This window comes from Ipomoea triloba, chromosome 8 (genome assembly GCF_003576645.1).
Source record: "Ipomoea triloba cultivar NCNSP0323 chromosome 8, ASM357664v1".
Taxonomy (NCBI): domain Eukaryota; kingdom Viridiplantae; phylum Streptophyta; class Magnoliopsida; order Solanales; family Convolvulaceae; genus Ipomoea; species Ipomoea triloba.
In genome coordinates this window covers 18,152,257-18,171,625 of record NC_044923.1, presented here as the reverse complement: position 1 = coordinate 18,171,625, position 19,369 = coordinate 18,152,257, and the positions used below count along the sequence as shown (strand labels likewise).

Sequence of the window (19,369 nt, the reverse complement as noted above, 5' to 3'; positions counted from 1 at the left end):
TCTCTCTCTCTCATTTGGGGGGGGGGGGGGGGGGTGGGGGGAGTGGATGCACATATCTTATAATTGAGGGAAAAATAGTTATATCATTATTATAATTTACGTGACGTTTGGTTCGTGGAATACATTGAGAATAGAATGCATTCCGTAGAATAGATCTATTATGTTTATTTGTTTGATTTTTACTACAAGGAATATAATTCCTCGAAATAGGCTATTCCCTTTGTCATAGGAATAGTCATTCCCAAGGTTCTCCTTGGTATTAGTTATTCATAGTCATAGCAAATATAATTTTAAATTTTGATTTTAAAGTATTACATTTTTCATAAAAAGTATCACGCTTCATTCATAAGTACAGTAACAATCAATACATCTATGATTCACATTACATTTTACATAATAAGTATTGTATTACATGTCTATTAAAACCCGACAGGCCTCATGAAAAATTATTTGTTAGACGATCTCATAAGAGACTCACCCTATTCAAAAATACTTTTCTTATATTTATGAATAAATTGATATGAGGCGGTGAAAATGGACAACCACTTACACAGCCGACTTCGTAAGACAATCTTTTTGAATTGCGTTACGTTGTCATTTAAGATTTACTTATTGCACGCCAACAAAAATAAAAGATAGTGCAGTGGCGGTATGAATATGGTGGCCGGATAATGCACGTTTTGGCTTCATGTAATTTGTTTTCCAGTTTGAACTTCAAATTCCTTTCCTCTTCCTAATTGGTGTAGTACACAATCGATTGGTTCTAAGGAAAAAGAAAGAAAAGTGAATAATTATATTGCATGTATGATTGCAACATCCCACGTAAAGTAAATAAAAACAAATCAATAAGCCGTGCTTTGTTTATCAACGCTTCTTTGACCATGATTTGTGTCAACGTAAGGAAAACAACATCGTATTATTATTGTTTGTTTGACAGCTAACATGGATTGGCTATTAAGACAATTAATAATTATTTGGAGCATGAAAATGAAGGGGGAAAATCCCCGGGTATATTTATACTATGGACTTGGGTCTACCTTGCAAAGTAAACTCATGTCTATTTACATATTGAATGTTCACAATTTAACATTCAATATATACATATCTGGGTATATTTATACATTCAATAATGCTAGAGGAACACGAGTGCTTCGTGGGTTAAATAGGGAACAATTGACACTTGTAGACATATACAAGTCCAAGAGGTTGATAGGTGGAAAGTATTTTGATCCCAATGTCCTACGAGAGTTTGGTTGTGACTATATGGTGGACCGGTTGCTAAGGCATCAACAATGGGGCAAGGTGTTTGATCGGAGAGGACTAACCTATAGGCCGGTTATATATGAGTTTCTAGCTTCGTTGAAAATAAAAAAGGAACCCAACAACTTGAGTCCATCGATATCATTTGTGCTTTTTGGCAAGAAATACACATACTCTGTAGATGATACGGCATTGATCCTTGACCTCCACACACATAATGAGATGAGCATTCCCCCACTCCGAAACTATCGAGTGGAATTCCACACGGACAAGGAAGATGTGGCCTATTGGAGGGAAACAACGGGGAATGCAGAGTATAACTCAAGCAACTTGCATGCCAAGGATATTAATGACAAGGAAGATGTGGCCATAAATTTATTTTGAGGGAGAGAGAAACAAATTGGAGAATATAATAGGTCATTATGTATGTCAATATAAATGCCAAACTATACATTTTGTTAATTTAAGGTAAATGAATGAAACAGACAAATGAAAAGCAAAAGTAGAAAAGATTTTATACCACATGAAATTCAATTAAGCAACACCTAGGCACCTATCATACCCTATTATATTTGAGCAAAGTTTTTGCAGAATAATATTCCTAGGTACAGGGAGGCCCAGAGACACCCAAAAGTCAACCTGAACTATATCTAGTAAAACCAAAAGCTAATCAGCTGTTGTTGATTACTGTATAACCACAACTACTGAACACTTGAATCAAGAATAAATCTGGTGAAATTTAATGCGAGGCCCCTATTAGAGTACAAATATCAGGTATGCATCATCAACTACGTCTCACCTTGTATGCAATAGTAACCTCTGTGTGTATATTTATTTATTTATTATTAGTACTAGTACGAGCATTATAATTAAACATAAAATACATGTGCATTCTAATTCAAACACCTTCCATATGCCACTGTACTTGGATAAGTACACGAGGTTGTATTGCATAAATTCACCACAAATTGATTCGTTAAACTACAATGTTTACAATTGCTATAGTCCTCCAAAACGATGATAAACTTAAAGGGAAAGTTCCGAGATCATCAATCCTCTCAAAACACCTTTCCTGTGTCCGTTACTTCACACCCACCATGAAACGGGACCCAAACCATCCGCATCAAGTGATCCCTGCCAGTTTCAAATAAACACTAAAATTAATACATTCAACGAGGAAAGCATTATTCCTAGACTATATAGGTTGCATTTTTTTCTTTTTCAAATTTAGACTCGTAAAAAAATCAAGTTTGACAAACACTAAGAGCAAATGGACTGAGTTTGACAAACACTAAAGAACAAACATTTGTTGGTAGTTGATATACCGTGATCAACATAGGAGCAAATGGCTTTGCATCTTTATCTTGATTTAAAGGTAATGATGGATAGCTAATTTCGAGAACTCGGAATCTAACCTGTGGCAATAAGAATCAATTTTATTCATGTAAATTCCATAATAAATGAGGGAGGTAAAGAAGGCATCAAATTAGACTGACTGTATCACAACCTCATCTGTACCATCTATAGGATATTTTTCTCCTTCATACTCCCATATCCACCTCACCTGGTTCCTAAAATGGTAAAATGGGAAATATAGTTTATTATCAACAAAAGAATATTTTATTATTTGATCAGATTTTTGCACTCCAAAGCTCACCCTACAAGATAGTTTCAAAGGATAAATATGTACCTGCTTTCAGGATCAGGCTCAGAATGTGAAGGATTCGGCATCAAAACAGCTGGTACATAGATGTCATCAAAAAATCCAAGTGATACTACAAAACACAATTGTATAGATTACAGAGCTCCCTTACAAGTAATTGCCAAGCTCAAAACATATCTCTAAATAGCAAGGTAGAAAGCATAGGTTAAGACACTAAATTTTGCATATGTTTTTAAAACAAATTTCCTTGAAAGAGAAAAACATTATCAAATAGGATCAGTGAGTCGATCTGTAAATAAAGTAGCAAACATTTTGTACTTGTGCTTTAGAAGGAATGTGTCACTAATCAACTTATAGAAACTACTATGTATTACACCAAGGAAATTGTTACTGACTCTATGGAAGACAACATATCAGCCAAGCACAAGCACCTTCATATACAGGTTGTTCCAAATTAGTCAAAAAGAACTTAGACCAACACAGAAAATAAATAGCCATCAAACTACTTATTCCACAATATGCTAATCTAGAGACTGATTTTCAGAATAATAAGGAAACTGCACTTACACAATGCACCTCCAACCTTCACCCTAGTTGGCATTTATTGGTTATTTGGCATGCTTTAATGTAATTTGGAAGACAACATTAACCTGCAGTGTCTATCATTAGTCAACTGCCTATTCTATGTATGCAAAGGTTAATGATTAACTTCCTATTACTTTTCACTTCACTATAAGCCTGTGTTCAACTTATCACATATTGTCTCCATACAGATATGACTCAACAACATGCATATATCCACATGCAATAAGAATGGAATCATATTGTTAATGTGTTTGTAACCCATACAGCGTAAACCCTGTGCATTGGATTCTTTTAGCCTTGCTGCTATGACCTCTCCCCTAAACGGGCGAAAGATTATCAATCTGAATTTCACCTGCAACAAAACCATGTTTATTTAGGATTTATTAAATATGGATATAAGTGATTCAACTATATGGAATTCGCCAAAGACTTTGTGGTCTAGTGGCACCCGGTTGCACCCCCAAATGGGAGGGGGTGGGTTCGAGCCTCAGTGGAGGCGATATTGGCTCTTTGTGCTTCATTTGATTGAGAAAAGTAGCTATGAACAGATACTACATTGTAACAGAGTCGATAGTACTAAAAAAAAAAAAAAAAAAAAAAAAAAAAAAAAANACTAAAATTAATACATTCAACGAGGAAAGCATTATTCCTAGACTATATAGGTTGCATTTTTTTCTTTTTCAAATTTAGACTCGTAAAAAAATCAAGTTTGACAAACACTAAGAGCAAATGGACTGAGTTTGACAAACACTAAAGAACAAACATTTGTTGGTAGTTGATATACCGTGATCAACATAGGAGCAAATGGCTTTGCATCTTTATCTTGATTTAAAGGTAATGATGGATAGCTAATTTCGAGAACTCGGAATCTAACCTGTGGCAATAAGAATCAATTTTATTCATGTAAATTCCATAATAAATGAGGGAGGTAAAGAAGGCATCAAATTAGACTGACTGTATCACAACCTCATCTGTACCATCTATAGGATATTTTTCTCCTTCATACTCCCATATCCACCTCACCTGGTTCCTAAAATGGTAAAATGGGAAATATAGTTTATTATCAACAAAAGAATATTTTATTATTTGATCAGATTTTTGCACTCCAAAGCTCACCCTACAAGATAGTTTCAAAGGATAAATATGTACCTGCTTTCAGGATCAGGCTCAGAATGTGAAGGATTCGGCATCAAAACAGCTGGTACATAGATGTCATCAAAAAATCCAAGTGATACTACAAAACACAATTGTATAGATTACAGAGCTCCCTTACAAGTAATTGCCAAGCTCAAAACATATCTCTAAATAGCAAGGTAGAAAGCATAGGTTAAGACACTAAATTTTGCATATGTTTTTAAAACAAATTTCCTTGAAAGAGAAAAACATTATCAAATAGGATCAGTGAGTCGATCTGTAAATAAAGTAGCAAACATTTTGTACTTGTGCTTTAGAAGGAATGTGTCACTAATCAACTTATAGAAACTACTATGTATTACACCAAGGAAATTGTTACTGACTCTATGGAAGACAACATATCAGCCAAGCACAAGCACCTTCATATACAGGTTGTTCCAAATTAGTCAAAAAGAACTTAGACCAACACAGAAAATAAATAGCCATCAAACTACTTATTCCACAATATGCTAATCTAGAGACTGATTTTCAGAATAATAAGGAAACTGCACTTACACAATGCACCTCCAACCTTCACCCTAGTTGGCATTTATTGGTTATTTGGCATGCTTTAATGTAATTTGGAAGACAACATTAACCTGCAGTGTCTATCATTAGTCAACTGCCTATTCTATGTATGCAAAGGTTAATGATTAACTTCCTATTACTTTTCACTTCACTATAAGCCTGTGTTCAACTTATCACATATTGTCTCCATACAGATATGACTCAACAACATGCATATATCCACATGCAATAAGAATGGAATCATATTGTTAATGTGTTTGTAACCCATACAGCGTAAACCCTGTGCATTGGATTCTTTTAGCCTTGCTGCTATGACCTCTCCCCTAAACGGGCGAAAGATTATCAATCTGAATTTCACCTGCAACAAAACCATGTTTATTTAGGATTTATTAAATATGGATATAAGTGATTCAACTATATGGAATTCGCCAAAGACTTTGTGGTCTAGTGGCACCCGGTTGCACCCCCAAATGGGAGGGGGTGGGTTCGAGCCTCAGTGGAGGCGATATTGGCTCTTTGTGCTTCATTTGATTGAGAAAAGTAGCTATGAACAGATACTACATTGTAACAGAGTCGATAGTACTAAAAAAAAAAAAAAAAAAAAAAAAAAAAAAAAANAAAAAAAAAAAAAAAAAAAAAAAAAAAAAAAAAAAACTATATGGAATTCTATACAAGATGCAATCAAAAGTATAGGGTTTAGCTATCAAACATGTCTCATATCTACTCCTTTCTAATCTAATGCTACCTAACATGGCATGCTCATCCTGTGCTCTCAAACATGACTGAAGAGTAGTGCACACTATTTTATACTTCACATGGAAATTTCAGATTCAAAGCTTCACTTACAATTGTTAACTAAGAAATTATATCAATATGTTGTTGAAAGCATAATTGTAAAATCTATATACAACTCCACTCCATATTTCTTCTCATTTCTTATTTTCCTTTTAAGAAGTTTTATTTCTATGTACCTATACATGCCGATATTTAGTAAGGCTGAGTTCTAACTACTCAAGCAAATGATCAAACAATATGGAGCATCACTTATACTTAGAAGCTAAAATAATGTGCTCACAGATTAAAAATAAAGAAATAAATAAATAAATAAAGCTATATGGTGAGGACAGAGGATGAGCTGCAGATTGATGATCTATTAACATCACTTATCATCATGCTAAAAGTATATTCCTACTATTTCTCAACATCTTCTAGAATGTATTAATGTAATAATAATTCCTAGGAAAAAATACCTAATGCATAAAACCAAATTGATATCACATAATCAAATAAATTAGTACTTCAATTAATCTAGAAAACTATTATCCAAAAAAAAAAAGATAGAGAAAAATAAAATTCAATCATCGCTCATCAACACATAATACCGTATATGTAGAGGCGCCATCTCCTGGGAAAATAAAACCACCATCAATGGAACGAATATCATATACAGATATACAAAGCCCTAACTGTGCAATAACCTGCATCAATATCATAATTCTCAATAAATAAGAAGAAAATAGAATCATGAATTGTGCAATAACCCGGACAAAAGTAGAAGAAATGGAAACCTTGTCTACAAAGAGACCCTCGAGCTCTCCCTTGATAGCTTCATTAAGTGCAAGATTGAGGAGATGCGGGGGTAATCTCAAAGTATGCTCAATTTCACTCAGGTAGAACATTACTTATTCACTTTGATCAGAGAGAAGTTCAACCTTTGCAAACAATGCCGGAGACTAGGAGAAAGTGGCAGTTGTTGCCTTGTTGGCTATGAGAACTCAGAGTGCAAAGTGGAAAGAGATTTTATTGGAAGTAACTCCTGTTGTTCCCTAGTATATTTCAATACATAATAAAAGTCCTTTTGTTATTGTTCTAGAAACAATAAATATACGATGTATTACAACTTTAATTGATTAATGAATATCTACAATTTAATTGATAAATATGTACACAACAATTTACAATACCCCAAACAATGGCAACAAATTGTCCTAAAGGAATGGACTATAACATAATCTCACTAAATTCATGACAAAGTGTTATGATGCATTCTGGGGGAAGGGGTACAGCCGCAGAGGTAGACCAACACAAGGAAAATTGGACCTAGCCTTTTAGGAATATGACGTAACAAAGAAGATGTTCCATACTTAATGCCACCAACAACATATTCCTTCCCACAACCATTACACCTAGCATTTTCTTTACCATCAATTATTCCAACTTTAGTAAATGACTTCCAAACATTAAAAGTAGAGCTGTCAATACGGGCCAGCCCGGCCCATACGGGCTGGCCCGTCACGGGTTGATAAAACGCGCCAGGACGGGACGGCCCATTTTTCATACGGGTTGGGATTTTCCCAACCCAACGTCCCAACCCGTAGGTTACGGGCTAAACGGGCCAGCCCGTTAACCCGTATTTTTTTAAAAAAATTTAAAAAACAAAACAAAAAAACAAAAACAAAAACAAAAAAAACAAAAAAAAACAAATTTTATATGTTTTTAAGGATTTATTTCATTGTTTTTTCACTTTTTGAAGGAAGGAAAAACATAAATGCAGATGTTGATACCCAGGATAGAACTGGGGACCTTCAAGGATTTATTTCATTGTTAATCACAACATAATCAACACTCAACAACAACTCAACAAGTCTAACAACCAAACCATATTCACTTATTTAATTATTAATCACAACAATATTCACAATTCACAAATCACAACCAAATGCCCAAATCATATTCATTAACATTTAACAATAATCAATTAATCATAAAAATTAAAGAAAATATAAATTACTACAAGAAGTCCAGAACACAGACAACACAGTGGAGTAGGCGACTGGAGCAGTACCGTAGTCGGACTAGTCGGCAGTCACGGTGGCGGACTGGTGGAGCAGGGCTGGTCGCGGACTCGCAGTCGAGGAGCAGAGCTGGGCCTCGTCTCCGTCGCCGTTGGCCGTCGCGGAGCAGGGCTGGTGGAGTGGTCGCCGTCGCCGTCGCGGTGAGACTCGTTGGTCGGCAGCTTCGCAGAATCGCAGGAACAAAAATCGCAGCGAGGTCGCCAGGAGTGAAGGGAATTAGGGATATAGGAGTTTTGATTTTGCTGCCAACTGCAATATGTATAAGAGCTTTAATTTTTTTTATTTTTTTTTGGAATAAGGAATAGACCATCGAACTACATACGAAATTGCAATTAGGCTATCAAACTCAAAAATAAATTTAATTTTAATTAAGTATTTTATTTAAAATTATTTTAAAATATTATTTTTAAAGTTGGTAACCGGAAGATCAAGTCAAACAAGTCATTTTGGGTTAATTTGCATGGATTTATGTAGTTCAGGGACCAATTGTATTGTTTTTGAATTCAATGGCCTAATTGCAATTTCATGTGTAGTTCAGTGGCCTATTTGATCCTTATTCTATTTATATATATATATATATATATATATATATATATATATATATATATATATATATATATATACACGGGCCGGGTAACCCGTGGGTTATCCGGGTTTAGCCCATTTAGCCCGTATCAAATACTGGCTAAACGGGCCGGGTTGGGATTTTCATGACCCAACCCATCCAAAAGCACGGGTAAACGGGCCCAACTGAACGGGTTGGAACCATTTTGACAGCTCTAATTAAAAGTAGTGGTTTTAGCTCTTTTAGGCTTAAGTTCTTCAGAATTAGGTTGTTCAATTTCTTGGATAGAATGAGATGTAGGTTGTTGAGAACTAGGCATTTCGGAGTCTAAATCAAATTCGGCATTATTACCTGTAGCACTACCACTAAAGTTCACACTAGGTCCACTAGGAGATGTCATTTTGCTGCAAAAAAGTTCAATCCTATCCTATATATAAAAAAGCCTGATGTTTTTGGCCAAAATTTTTTGCTCCAAATCCCGCCCATTCAATACGTTGACGTTTTGATAGATTAGCAAATGTATGGAAGCATTTATTGTGTTCACATTGGTAGAATAAGCATGCCTGCAACTGATTTGGCTTCCCAATGACTTTGGATTTTGCATATTGATATATATATTTATCAATTTATGTACGTACACATATATAATAATAATATATAATATATGTATATAATTTGGAATCTTGAGCCACGTTCCATGTACATTGCAAGTTCTAAGAAAAGCATGGTAAAAAAGAAATGATTTTACATCTTCAATCTGCAGTAAATTGGCAACTTTGTTGAGATGATAGAATAAGGACACAAGTTTTGGCTACAATTCCCGCCCACTGAATACATGTCTTTTCGAATTCCAATAGATGCCATTTCAAATACCAATACAGCTTAGTTAATAGCCTATAAATATTCATGTCCTGTGGTGTAATCTTCAGATTTACATTAAAGCATTAGGTGAGAAAAACATTGAAGCACAAGGAGAAAAAAAAAAATCTGGAAACAAGAAGTAGTAACATTATTTCCGTTCATATCATTACAACCCTTTGTTTTACGAAGAATTGAAATAATTGTAAACATTTTATAGTATGCAATTCCTCCAATTTTTTTTTTTTTACATTTATTCAGTGAATTAGGTAAATATTTATTTTTCTCATTTGTTTTGGGGGAGGGGAAGTATAATGTGCTCATATAAAGTGTTGTATTCCATTTGACTCTTGAGTTTGAGTAAATGATAATGTGCTCATATAATAAAACTAAAGCATTGCATATATTTTCCAAAAAGGAAAAAGAAAAAAAAAAAAAAACATGACAACATGGAGTACATATTTTGCACAGTTAAGCAGGTCATCTATGGTCATATTACTAGGAATGCATTAACAGTGTTAAAACATATTGTAGATCAAGCCAAAAATTGATAATGTAGTACAAATAGTCATCAAGAGGATCAGTTACCATAGTCTGCTTGAGGAAGAAGGAAATGGATGCAAATAATGATAATTTTTTGGCTACCTTAAGAATACATAGTGAGGACAATTATGGATATGTATGTGCAGGTCATAGTGAGGAATTTGTTCTTTTTTGCTTTATTCTGTTCTCACAAGGTTGTTAATGTTATTAAGATATTATTCTTAGTCTTCTATTATATCGAGATTCAAAATAAAATCAGTAGAGAAGTAAAATTTGAACTTCAATTTTTAGGTATCAAATAATTGATAAAATTAAGACATGGAATTTCTTTTCTCATACTCTAGGGGTGAGCATCAGTAGGAGGTTAATAACATTAGGTATTAAAAAAGTTTCTGTATAATTTACAGGCAAGAGGAAACACAGAGCTATAAGTAGAGGTAAAGTTCAATGCATACCTGATTTTATTTCCTTAATTCTACTAATACATAGTACTTAATTCAATGATTGTAACAACATCTTAACAAAATCTTTCTCGTCTATGCCATCATACTATACACCAAATTCTTCATTTTCTTTGTTGTTAGTATCATTTCTGTACTGAAATATTTATTAACTTTCTCATAAACCTATCAACATACGTAGTATATAAAATGATTTTATGTACGCTGTATTATAGCAAAGTTATTTAAATATCATAATTGTGTATAGAAAGCATGATTTTAAAACTCATCCCTTCTTTGACATCTACTTTTCACGCCATTTTCAACCTCATTAAATGGGATTCAAACCTCAGACTTTGGATTTGATCTTCAATAATATACTCCTTTTCTTCCACTAATACATGATCTTCAAGAAATCTTCATGCAAGCTCTACTGTTTTAAATCTCGGCTACTTCTTCATAAATCTTCAGCATGCAATCTCGTCTCCAACTTCTCCTGCTTCTCCAAAATAGAGTAGCTTGATTTCTAAACCACTCCTCGACACTAATACATAAAATGAAATTTTGGGAATTCTAATTTTTCAACCAAAGTACATTTTGGCTCATTAAAATCTTATTACAAATATTCCTAACATAATCCTAAATCTCTACCCTGCTGACTTTTACTCTTGAATATACAACATGGATCCAATAGTTGTAGTTCTACCAGAAGGCAGAAGCACTTTGTACTTCAATTGGATAGGCATCAGTAATAAATAGTACTATTGTATTATATTGTATTGTTTCCATCCATTACCAAAAAAGTAATAAACACATTGTCTTAAATGGCTGCATGAGATGACATGAACAATTAATGACAAAATCCATTTCCATGTTTCTCAGTCTACGTTTTATAAGGTTCACAAAGCAAGCAATGCCAGAACATATCAGAGAGGAAAGCTAGCTATCAAGTAAAACTCACTAATGCTTGACTGGCAGTGATCTTGTTTTCCCTGAAAGTAAACTCGTTAGATGATTCCCAAGCTAATCAAATTGGAAATGATGTCTACTTGTTCCGCTTTTTGGCCTGCTTTCCTTGCCCCTTCTTAGGTGGTCCCTTTCCGCGACGCTTCAACATTTCAAGCTTGCTCAACCGCCTGTTAAACCATAAACCTATCAGAAACTCACTATTTTACAGACAAAAACACATTACATTTCCAATGGTACAAACATTATCAAATGGATTAACTGTTCACACTTTTCTAATTAATGCTGGAGACTTCAGCATCAATGGTGATAATTACCAACTTCTACCTATGAAATGCAGTATTCGGCCTGAGTTTTGTGAAACAAAGCTGGAAATAGAGATTAATGAACTAAAAGGGAGTGCAATTTGGAATTAAACTCCAAAGCTCAACTTTGAGAGTCTATATATATATATATATATTTTTTTTTTTTTTTTGTTTTTGTTTTTTTAAATCACTTGTCCTCCAATCATAGCAGAGGTTTCAATAAAGTCTTAGGTCAGTACAATTCAGACCAAGTGCATCTCCTTGCACAAAATGCTGCAAAAATAATTGAGTGGATGCGATCCTTTCATAATATGTTAGGGAGACAATTTTAAGCAATTATATGCAGATAACTATATAGTATATATATCACACACACATAGAAAGAGAAGATGAGGGGAAGGCAATACTCTTGTTCTTCTCGTGCCATGACAAGTGGATCATCCTTTCTGATGTCATGTGGATACCACTGCGAAACCTTGTCTCCAATCAGCTTCTTGCGTAGAATTTTATGAGCAGATCTCTCACCTGTAGGGTTAAGCACGTGGCCAAATATCCTTGCCCTCGCCTCAGCCACCCCTTCAATGGCTACCGATGCCAGCAAGTTCTTCAGTCTCCCAGCACTCATTTCTTCTTCTGCCTCAGCTCAAGGCTTCTATTAGACAAATGGTCGAACAGTTACAAGGTAGGGTTAATGCACTATCCAGAAAGTTATACTGCTAAAAAAACCACACATTCAATTACATAGTGTATTGTAAGTTACTCAGCTCATTGCAAATGTTCTTTATTTATATATCTTCTATATCTACAGAAATGCATGCAACAGAGAAGAGAGAAGTTCTTCAAGAAAAGAAAAGGGGAGGGTATTTACTTGAAGCTGAGGACTGGGCTTAGGAATGGAAATAGGGCAGGGATGGGGATATATTCCCCATCTCCCCCAGGGGAAAAGAATTCTTTCCCTATCCCAGTTCCCAGTCAATGTCACAGTCAAACATATACAATTCTTAATATTAAAGTAAAAAAAAAAAAAAGCCAATTCTAATCCTACAATAAGTCAATAACAATTAACCAAATCCTAAGTTCTTACCTTAATATGCATAAATCTTCATAAAATTCTCAAGGGCAACAAAAATGCCAAATACAAACTTCAAAGTCTTTATTCTAAAGTCTTCATCCAAATATAAGAACAAAATACAAAACGCCAATATATATCCAAATACAATACAAATAGTCTTCGTTCTTCAACCAACTCATAGAACTCCAGCCTCATTCAAATTATAACATCACATTGTCAGCATTCCAAATCAAATCAGTTCAAAAATCAGTGTACACAGTGCTTTAACATTAATATATTCCATATTACCAATTTTCAGTTTTGATTCGTAGTGGAACATTTTTTTACTCATCATAACATACAATTCCATTAAAGGTTCCATAATGCACTCAGGTAATAAAATTTTGCATAGAAACATTTGTCTTCCATTGACAGTTCTAATACTAGAAAACCTAATGGTTTCATTGAGAGTTTCATCAAAGATTTCAGCACATGCATATTGGTCTTAAATGATCCATTCTAGTTAAACACTTAAACCATGATTTCAAGTAACAAATTCATGAATACCATTTAGAGTTTAAGCTTGCAGAACTCAATGGTTCCATTGTGTGTTCTGTTGTTCAAAAATTAGCTGTTGCATCCTCCAATCACCTCATTTATTGGTTCAAAGAATCATTGTAGCAACCAATCAAATTCCCTCTTGCTTTTACTATAAATACATAGAGTTTGGACATTCATTTAAGCTAAAATAACCAAGCACTCAATTCCCTTGTTCAAATCAAATTTCTATGTATTTATAGAGCTTTAAAATGTTAAAAACCTTCTACATTCTACTTCATAAATTTCTTGGAAGCCCTATACTTAAATCTTTTCAATCCATTACTTACAATAAACTAGATCGAGTCTCTAGAACTTACATGTCTATTATCCTTACACTCAATTCATATAGCAAAAATCACACACTATTAGCCTAAATAATCACATGTATTTCACGGTATAACTTAATCCAAAATTTATCCATGAGAAATCAATTGAGAAGTATGAACATTTACCAGGAAAGAAAAAGATTCAAAAGCAACCAAAACCCTTCAGCTCTTATACTTCACAAAATCAACCACTCAAAAGTTGTGTCCAATCTTCTAGAGAAGGAAATCGAATGAATTAGAAGAATAATACATATAGAGTCATAAAGTAAACTTTACAGGAAACATTGGACAGAATTTCTGTTTTGACTTAATTCTGCAGGTCCACAATTAAAATAATAAATCAAGAAAACAACCAAAATTCTGCCCATCCCCATTTCCAAAATACAGAAACAGGAAAACCTCGTTCCATTATAGTGCAACTATTTTATTAAGGATGCATTGCAATCTATATCATCCACGGAAACAGTAAAACAAAATTACAAAGCTTCAAATATGTAGTACAGTACATACATGGAAGCCGGAGGCTTGGAGAAATCAGGGTCACTTTAAGGAGTATTGATGCTTCGACTGCCAGAAGAGTTGGGGAGAACGACGATGAGATTGGGAGCCTCTGCCAAGGCGAAGACATGGAATTTGGGAAAAAGAGACTATATATATTCTTTAAAACGACGTAGTTTAGATAAATTAGTGAGATATTCCTTTTTATTAAACAAAATAAAAAAATCAAATAGACAACAGAACGACGTAGTTTAGATAAATTAGTGAGATATTCCTTTTTATTAAACAAAATAAAAAAAATCAAATAGACAACAGAACTTTAAGCTTTATACAATTGAACTATTGAACAAAAAAGCATATAATATGTGAGACTTTTGCATTGATCTTATAATCAAATAATCATATTAATGCTTTTTAAAATTATTTCCATTTTTCCATATTTATTTTAATAATAATATAATTATATAAATCATATTACATATCCATTTTTCTAAAATAAATGAAATCAAACGAGTCATATTTTTTTTGAAAGCATCAAACGAGTCATATATTATTGATATTTTTGCATTGATCTTATAATCAAATAAATGTGCACTTTTAAATATTATAATTATTTAAAATTTCACCTTTAATTTTATTATTTAAATATATATTACATGTTTGGCAAATAGTTAGCCTATCAGCCAATTTTAACTTATTTGACCACTACTAGCTATTTGACTTAGTTAAAATATCAATATAAGTGTTTGGTTAATCAACTTTTTGTAGCTCAAACATGCTAAAATTTAAAAAGTTGCTAAAAGTAACTTTTTCAATTAGCTTTTTGAGAAAAGAAATTATACCAAACGGCTATCAACTAACAGCTAATTTACCAAACACATTTCTACAATCAACTAATTTTATCAACTATTTATACCGTCTAACCTAATCAAACATGGCCATTTACCAAACAGGGACATAATAATTTTAAAAAAAATTTATATGTGCATCGCACGGGTAATTTACTAGTGTGTGTATATATATATATATACACACACACACACACACACACACACACACGTGATGGTTGGCTACTAATCTATATCTATACTATTATTAAAAATATAATCCTCATTTCGTTTATTCTCGTCCAAACGACCAAACACTTCCGCCTAGACAATTTAAAAAGTAAGGAATATTTAGCAAACAATAGAAATGGAAAATAAAAAATGATCCATAATTCAATGATTAATATTAATAATGTTAGTAGTAAAAATTAAAAATGGAAAAAGAAAACAGAACTAACTTACCAAGAAAATAGAAAAGGAAACGAAATTAACTTACCAGGAAACAGACTAATAATAATAAGGTTACCAACAAAAAGAAAAATCCTAACAAAATTCTCATTTCGTGCATTCCCGTCCAAACACTTCAACCCAAACAATAGAAAAGGAAAAATTATTGAGGAGACAATAGAAAAGGAAATAAAAAAAAAGGTCCATAATTCACTGATTAATACTAATAATATTAGCAGGAAAAATGGAAAAGAAAACGAAATTAACTTACCGGAAAAAATGGAACAGGAAACAAAATAAATTTACCATGAAACGGAATAATAATAATAATAATAATAATAATAATAATCTATACTATATACAAAAGTAAAATCCTCCTATTTCCTTTTCCGCACAAACTTTAGTAGTCAATTAATTAAAAATTTTATTGGTCAAATAATTAATAAAGTTTATTTGGTAAGGAAATGTAAAATAGAAATTAACTAATATCTATTAATTGGTAATATCTACTATACTAATAAGAGCCAAAGAGAGTTAGGCCTAAAATGGGTAGAAAAAATGGCGGTTAAATTATTTAATCAAATGGATGGTTCAGATGAATTATTTAATCGAATAGATGGTTAAGATAATTCAGATTAATATTATCTACTATACTAATAAGAGCCAAAAGAGTTAGGCCTAAAATGGGTAAAAAAAAATGACGGTTAAATTATTTAATCAAATGGATGGTTCAGATGAATTATTTAATCGAATATATGGTTAAGATAATTCAGATTAATATTATTAATAAAGATTACCTAATTTAACCTTACTTTTATGATTATCCGTTAAGTTTTCCGTTAAATATTCACTTCTCCGTTAACTTTTAACTTATCCATTAATTTCTAAAAGAAAGGTCTTACGTTCGAACCTCATCTCAATCAAATTTGACATAATTAAGTTTCTCACTCTATTTTACTCTTATTAAATTAAATAAATTAGTAGCTACAACAAAAAATGATACATATGTATTTCTTTAATTTAGAATTATGTGTCTACAATACCTTTATTTGAAAAAATTATTCATTATCAAAAAATTAAATTAAATAAGAGAAATAATTTCATTAGTTATATTGTCTTTATTTTCTCTCATGCAAAGATTCTTTACATTCAAATTTATCAATTGATATTCATTACGTTGTCCATTATCTAATTTTTACAATATCTTGTAATTAAATAATAACCCAAAAAATTGAAGCGGAACCACAATATTTTACTCTTATTCAATTAAATAAATTAGTAGTTACACAAAAAAATGGTACACATGTATTTCTTTAATACCATGAAAAATAAAAAAGAATAGTTTGAAACCAATCATATTAACTAGTTACTTGGGGGATTTGTTGACAATGAAAGTACTCAAATAACCCATTACCCAGCAAATTGAAGCGAGAAACTACATTTTAATATCTTTAGAATACATAATATTTTAAATTTTCAAATTTTTATTAATTTATTTAATCTTTTTTCTTAAACTAAGGATTTCTTTATCCACAATAACTCATTCAACAATAATGGTTAAACCAAATGAACCCCAAGTAGAACACCTAAAGGAAAGTCCATAGCTCCTATATCATAATCTCATTGCATGATGTTGTCATCTATTCTACCAACAATAACCGAATTGCAAATAACACACTACCAACAAAAAGGAAGAGAACAAATAGTAAAGATGAAGACAATGACAATGTTACTCAAAAGAGAATTAAGAACACTTAGAAAAATTCAAATTAAAAGTAGTATTTATTTAGACTATCGATTTTACAAGGTTGCAAACATTTATTTTAGTAATAATTATAATAAATTTTATATATTATCTTGGATTCATATACTTTGAGTTAGATATTTAAATAAAAAAAAATTCGACATTCAATTACCCATGTATAAACTTTTCCTATATAATCTTGCATTGATATACTTTCAAATATTTATTTAAATATAAACATTGGGCATTAACCCATTCGCACAATGCACGTATAAAACTAGTTGTTTCTATATTCACGTATTAACGCAATAACATAATACAATGTAGAAAAAACATATTAATTAGGTAATAACATAATAGCATAATTGTAAATAATTTATTTACATTTAGATATTCTTTGGATTATGAGATATAATGTAATAGATACATTTAAAGTTTACAAAATTTTAATTTTTATATATGTAAACACATTATGTTACTAAGTTATAATTTTAAATTGTATGATTATATTTATAATAATACTTTCATTCTTTTTAAATTATGATTGTATTAAACATAACATATTATACATTTATTAAACATAATATATTATACTATTTATAATAGTATTTGCATTCCTTTTTTTTTTTTTTTAATATCATGACATATTATGTTTTCAAATTAATTAATAAATTTGGAAGAATATGCTTATTTGAAAACATATAATTTTTATCCGTGTTAATATATTATAGTTAAAAATAATACATGCAATTCCATATATATTTACTTTTTCATGACTATTAATAAAAGTATAGGGTAAACACTATCTCCTATTTGGTTATTATTGAGGAAATCGATCAATTTTTGTCCATGGTCAATTATATATTGTTCATCTAAAGTTAAAAATTTCAAATGTTTTAAAATTTTGATTTGTGGTGACTTTGAAAATTGTAATTTTAAAATACTAATGCAGTTTATAAGTCCTAAAAAATTTGTAATTTTAAATACTTTGTATTAAACTTATATTATAATATAGCTTATTTTTGTAGTAATTACCCACCTTAAATATCAATTCTTATTTTAATTACAAATAATTATGTTCATAATTTTACTGTAGCAAATCAACATAATTATTAAATAATAAAACATAATAAATGTATAAATCTCATATTTCTTTTTATATATGAAATTTAATAACATTAATAACATAACATAATTATAATATTTTAAATCTTTAGTCCGCATCGCATGGGTAACATAATAGTATTGAATAATTGGCTAAAGCGTCATCGCGCACCATGAACCATAAACGATTTTTCATTCGCACCCTAAGCTTTCATAAGTACTGTTGCGATGCACAAATCATAAAAAAAATTTCGCCTATAACTTTTTTGCAGGTTTCTTATGGGTTAGTCGCAGCTGGGAAATTGTTCGCCATTACATTCCCATTCTACTTCATAAGTTCACAATATCTTTTTTACTCCAACGAATTATAACACAATGATGGTGGTGTCAGTAATTATGGGTATATGCAATTTTAAATTTTTATTCCCTCTGGTGTGCATTCAAATTAATGTTTTATGCAAGATTGAGTTACCCTTCTCCTCTGCTGGAATGCCATTTAATAGACGGTTGAAATTGAAAGCTTGTTGAAACCAATCCTTTATCGACTGCGAATTAGATTTGTCGTAACTTTTTGCTGCGATTCCATGTTGAGGTTGAGGCCGGGGTGGAGGTTAGTCATGCCGGCGAGGAGCTTGCACGTGAAAGCCGAAAGTGAGTCGCTGGTTGGAGTCGCCGTCGAGGGTGGTTCGGCTCGTAGAAAGCCGTTCATGGCGCTGTTGTTGAGGACCCAATTCTTATTTTGTTTTTTAGTTTTTTTTTTAATTAAAAAATGCTTACCTGGACTCCATCTCTAGTATGTTTTATTTTTAATTAAAATTAATAAGCCACATCAACTAATAACCTACACCATGTCATCATAATAACTTGGAAACCTGCAAAAAATTCTAGGCAAAATGAAGAATTTTGTGCATCGCAACAACACGTATGAAAGGTTAGGGTGCGACATGAAGAATCGCTTATGATTCATGGTGCGGGATGACACTTTAGCCTAAATAATTTGATAAGTAGAGATAAATCTTACTAAAATATAT

General features: G+C 31.9%; 3 protein-coding genes across 4 annotated transcripts; all 3 read right to left on the bottom strand.

The window, feature by feature from the left end:
- Positions 1-2,126: 2,126 nt before the first annotated feature.
- Positions 2,127-4,007, bottom strand: LOC116027150 (DNA-directed RNA polymerase III subunit rpc8-like). Its single transcript, XM_031268587.1, has 5 exons — positions 3,773-4,007; positions 2,951-3,035; positions 2,768-2,831; positions 2,586-2,675; positions 2,127-2,394 (listed from the first exon to the last, which is right to left on the bottom strand). The coding sequence occupies exons 1-5, from the start codon at positions 3,873-3,875 to the stop codon at positions 2,347-2,349; spliced, it is 390 nt and encodes a 129-aa protein (XP_031124447.1). The 5' UTR covers positions 3,876-4,007; the 3' UTR covers positions 2,127-2,346.
- Positions 4,008-4,211: 204 nt separating this feature from the next.
- Positions 4,212-8,289, bottom strand: LOC116027067 (DNA-directed RNA polymerase III subunit RPC8-like). Its single transcript, XM_031268493.1, has 7 exons — positions 8,055-8,289; positions 6,778-7,035; positions 6,592-6,687; positions 5,480-5,567; positions 4,658-4,742; positions 4,475-4,538; positions 4,212-4,382 (listed from the first exon to the last, which is right to left on the bottom strand). The coding sequence occupies exons 2-7, from the start codon at positions 6,886-6,888 to the stop codon at positions 4,212-4,214; spliced, it is 615 nt and encodes a 204-aa protein (XP_031124353.1). The 5' UTR covers positions 6,889-7,035; positions 8,055-8,289.
- Positions 8,290-11,211: 2,922 nt separating this feature from the next.
- Positions 11,212-14,342, bottom strand: LOC116026806. 2 transcript variants are annotated; one of them, XM_031268205.1, is made up of 4 exons: positions 14,229-14,333; positions 13,845-13,931; positions 12,149-12,393; positions 11,212-11,606 (listed from the first exon to the last, which is right to left on the bottom strand). In XM_031268205.1, the coding sequence occupies exons 3-4, from the start codon at positions 12,364-12,366 to the stop codon at positions 11,516-11,518; spliced, it is 309 nt and encodes a 102-aa protein (XP_031124065.1). In that variant the 5' UTR covers positions 12,367-12,393; positions 13,845-13,931; positions 14,229-14,333; the 3' UTR covers positions 11,212-11,515. The 2 variants fall into 2 exon arrangements, with proteins under 2 accessions (XP_031124065.1, XP_031124064.1); XM_031268204.1 differs by lacking the exon at positions 13,845-13,931 and having other exon boundaries at positions 14,229-14,342.
- Positions 14,343-19,369: the final 5,027 nt, after the last annotated feature.

What these genes read in the sequence shown, in the direction of transcription:
- LOC116026806 (XM_031268204.1), bottom strand. Translation starts at nt 12,366, where the DNA reads ATGAGTGCTGGGAGACTGAAGAACTTGCTGGCATCGGTAGCCATTGAA. An exon ending in ATGGCACGAGAAGAACAAGA is followed by an intron (nt 11,607 to 12,148) that starts GTATTGCCTTCC and finishes ATGGTTTAACAG; the next exon opens with GCGGTTGAGCAAGCTTGAAA.
- LOC116027150 (XM_031268587.1), bottom strand. Translation starts at nt 3,875, where the DNA reads ATGGTTTTGTTGCAGGTGAAATTCAGATTGATAATCTTTCGCCCGTTT. An exon ending in CAATGCACAGGGTTTACGCT is followed by an intron (nt 3,036 to 3,772) that starts GTATGGGTTACA and finishes TGTGTTTTGTAG; the next exon opens with TATCACTTGGATTTTTTGAT. An exon ending in GAGCCTGATCCTGAAAGCAG is followed by an intron (nt 2,832 to 2,950) that starts GTACATATTTAT and finishes TTACCATTTTAG; the next exon opens with GAACCAGGTGAGGTGGATAT.
- LOC116027067 (XM_031268493.1), bottom strand. Translation starts at nt 6,888, where the DNA reads ATGTTCTACCTGAGTGAAATTGAGCATACTTTGAGATTACCCCCGCAT. An exon ending in AGGGTCTCTTTGTAGACAAG is followed by an intron (nt 6,688 to 6,777) that starts GTTTCCATTTCT and finishes ATATTGATGCAG; the next exon opens with GTTATTGCACAGTTAGGGCT. An exon ending in GAGCCTGATCCTGAAAGCAG is followed by an intron (nt 4,539 to 4,657) that starts GTACATATTTAT and finishes TTACCATTTTAG; the next exon opens with GAACCAGGTGAGGTGGATAT.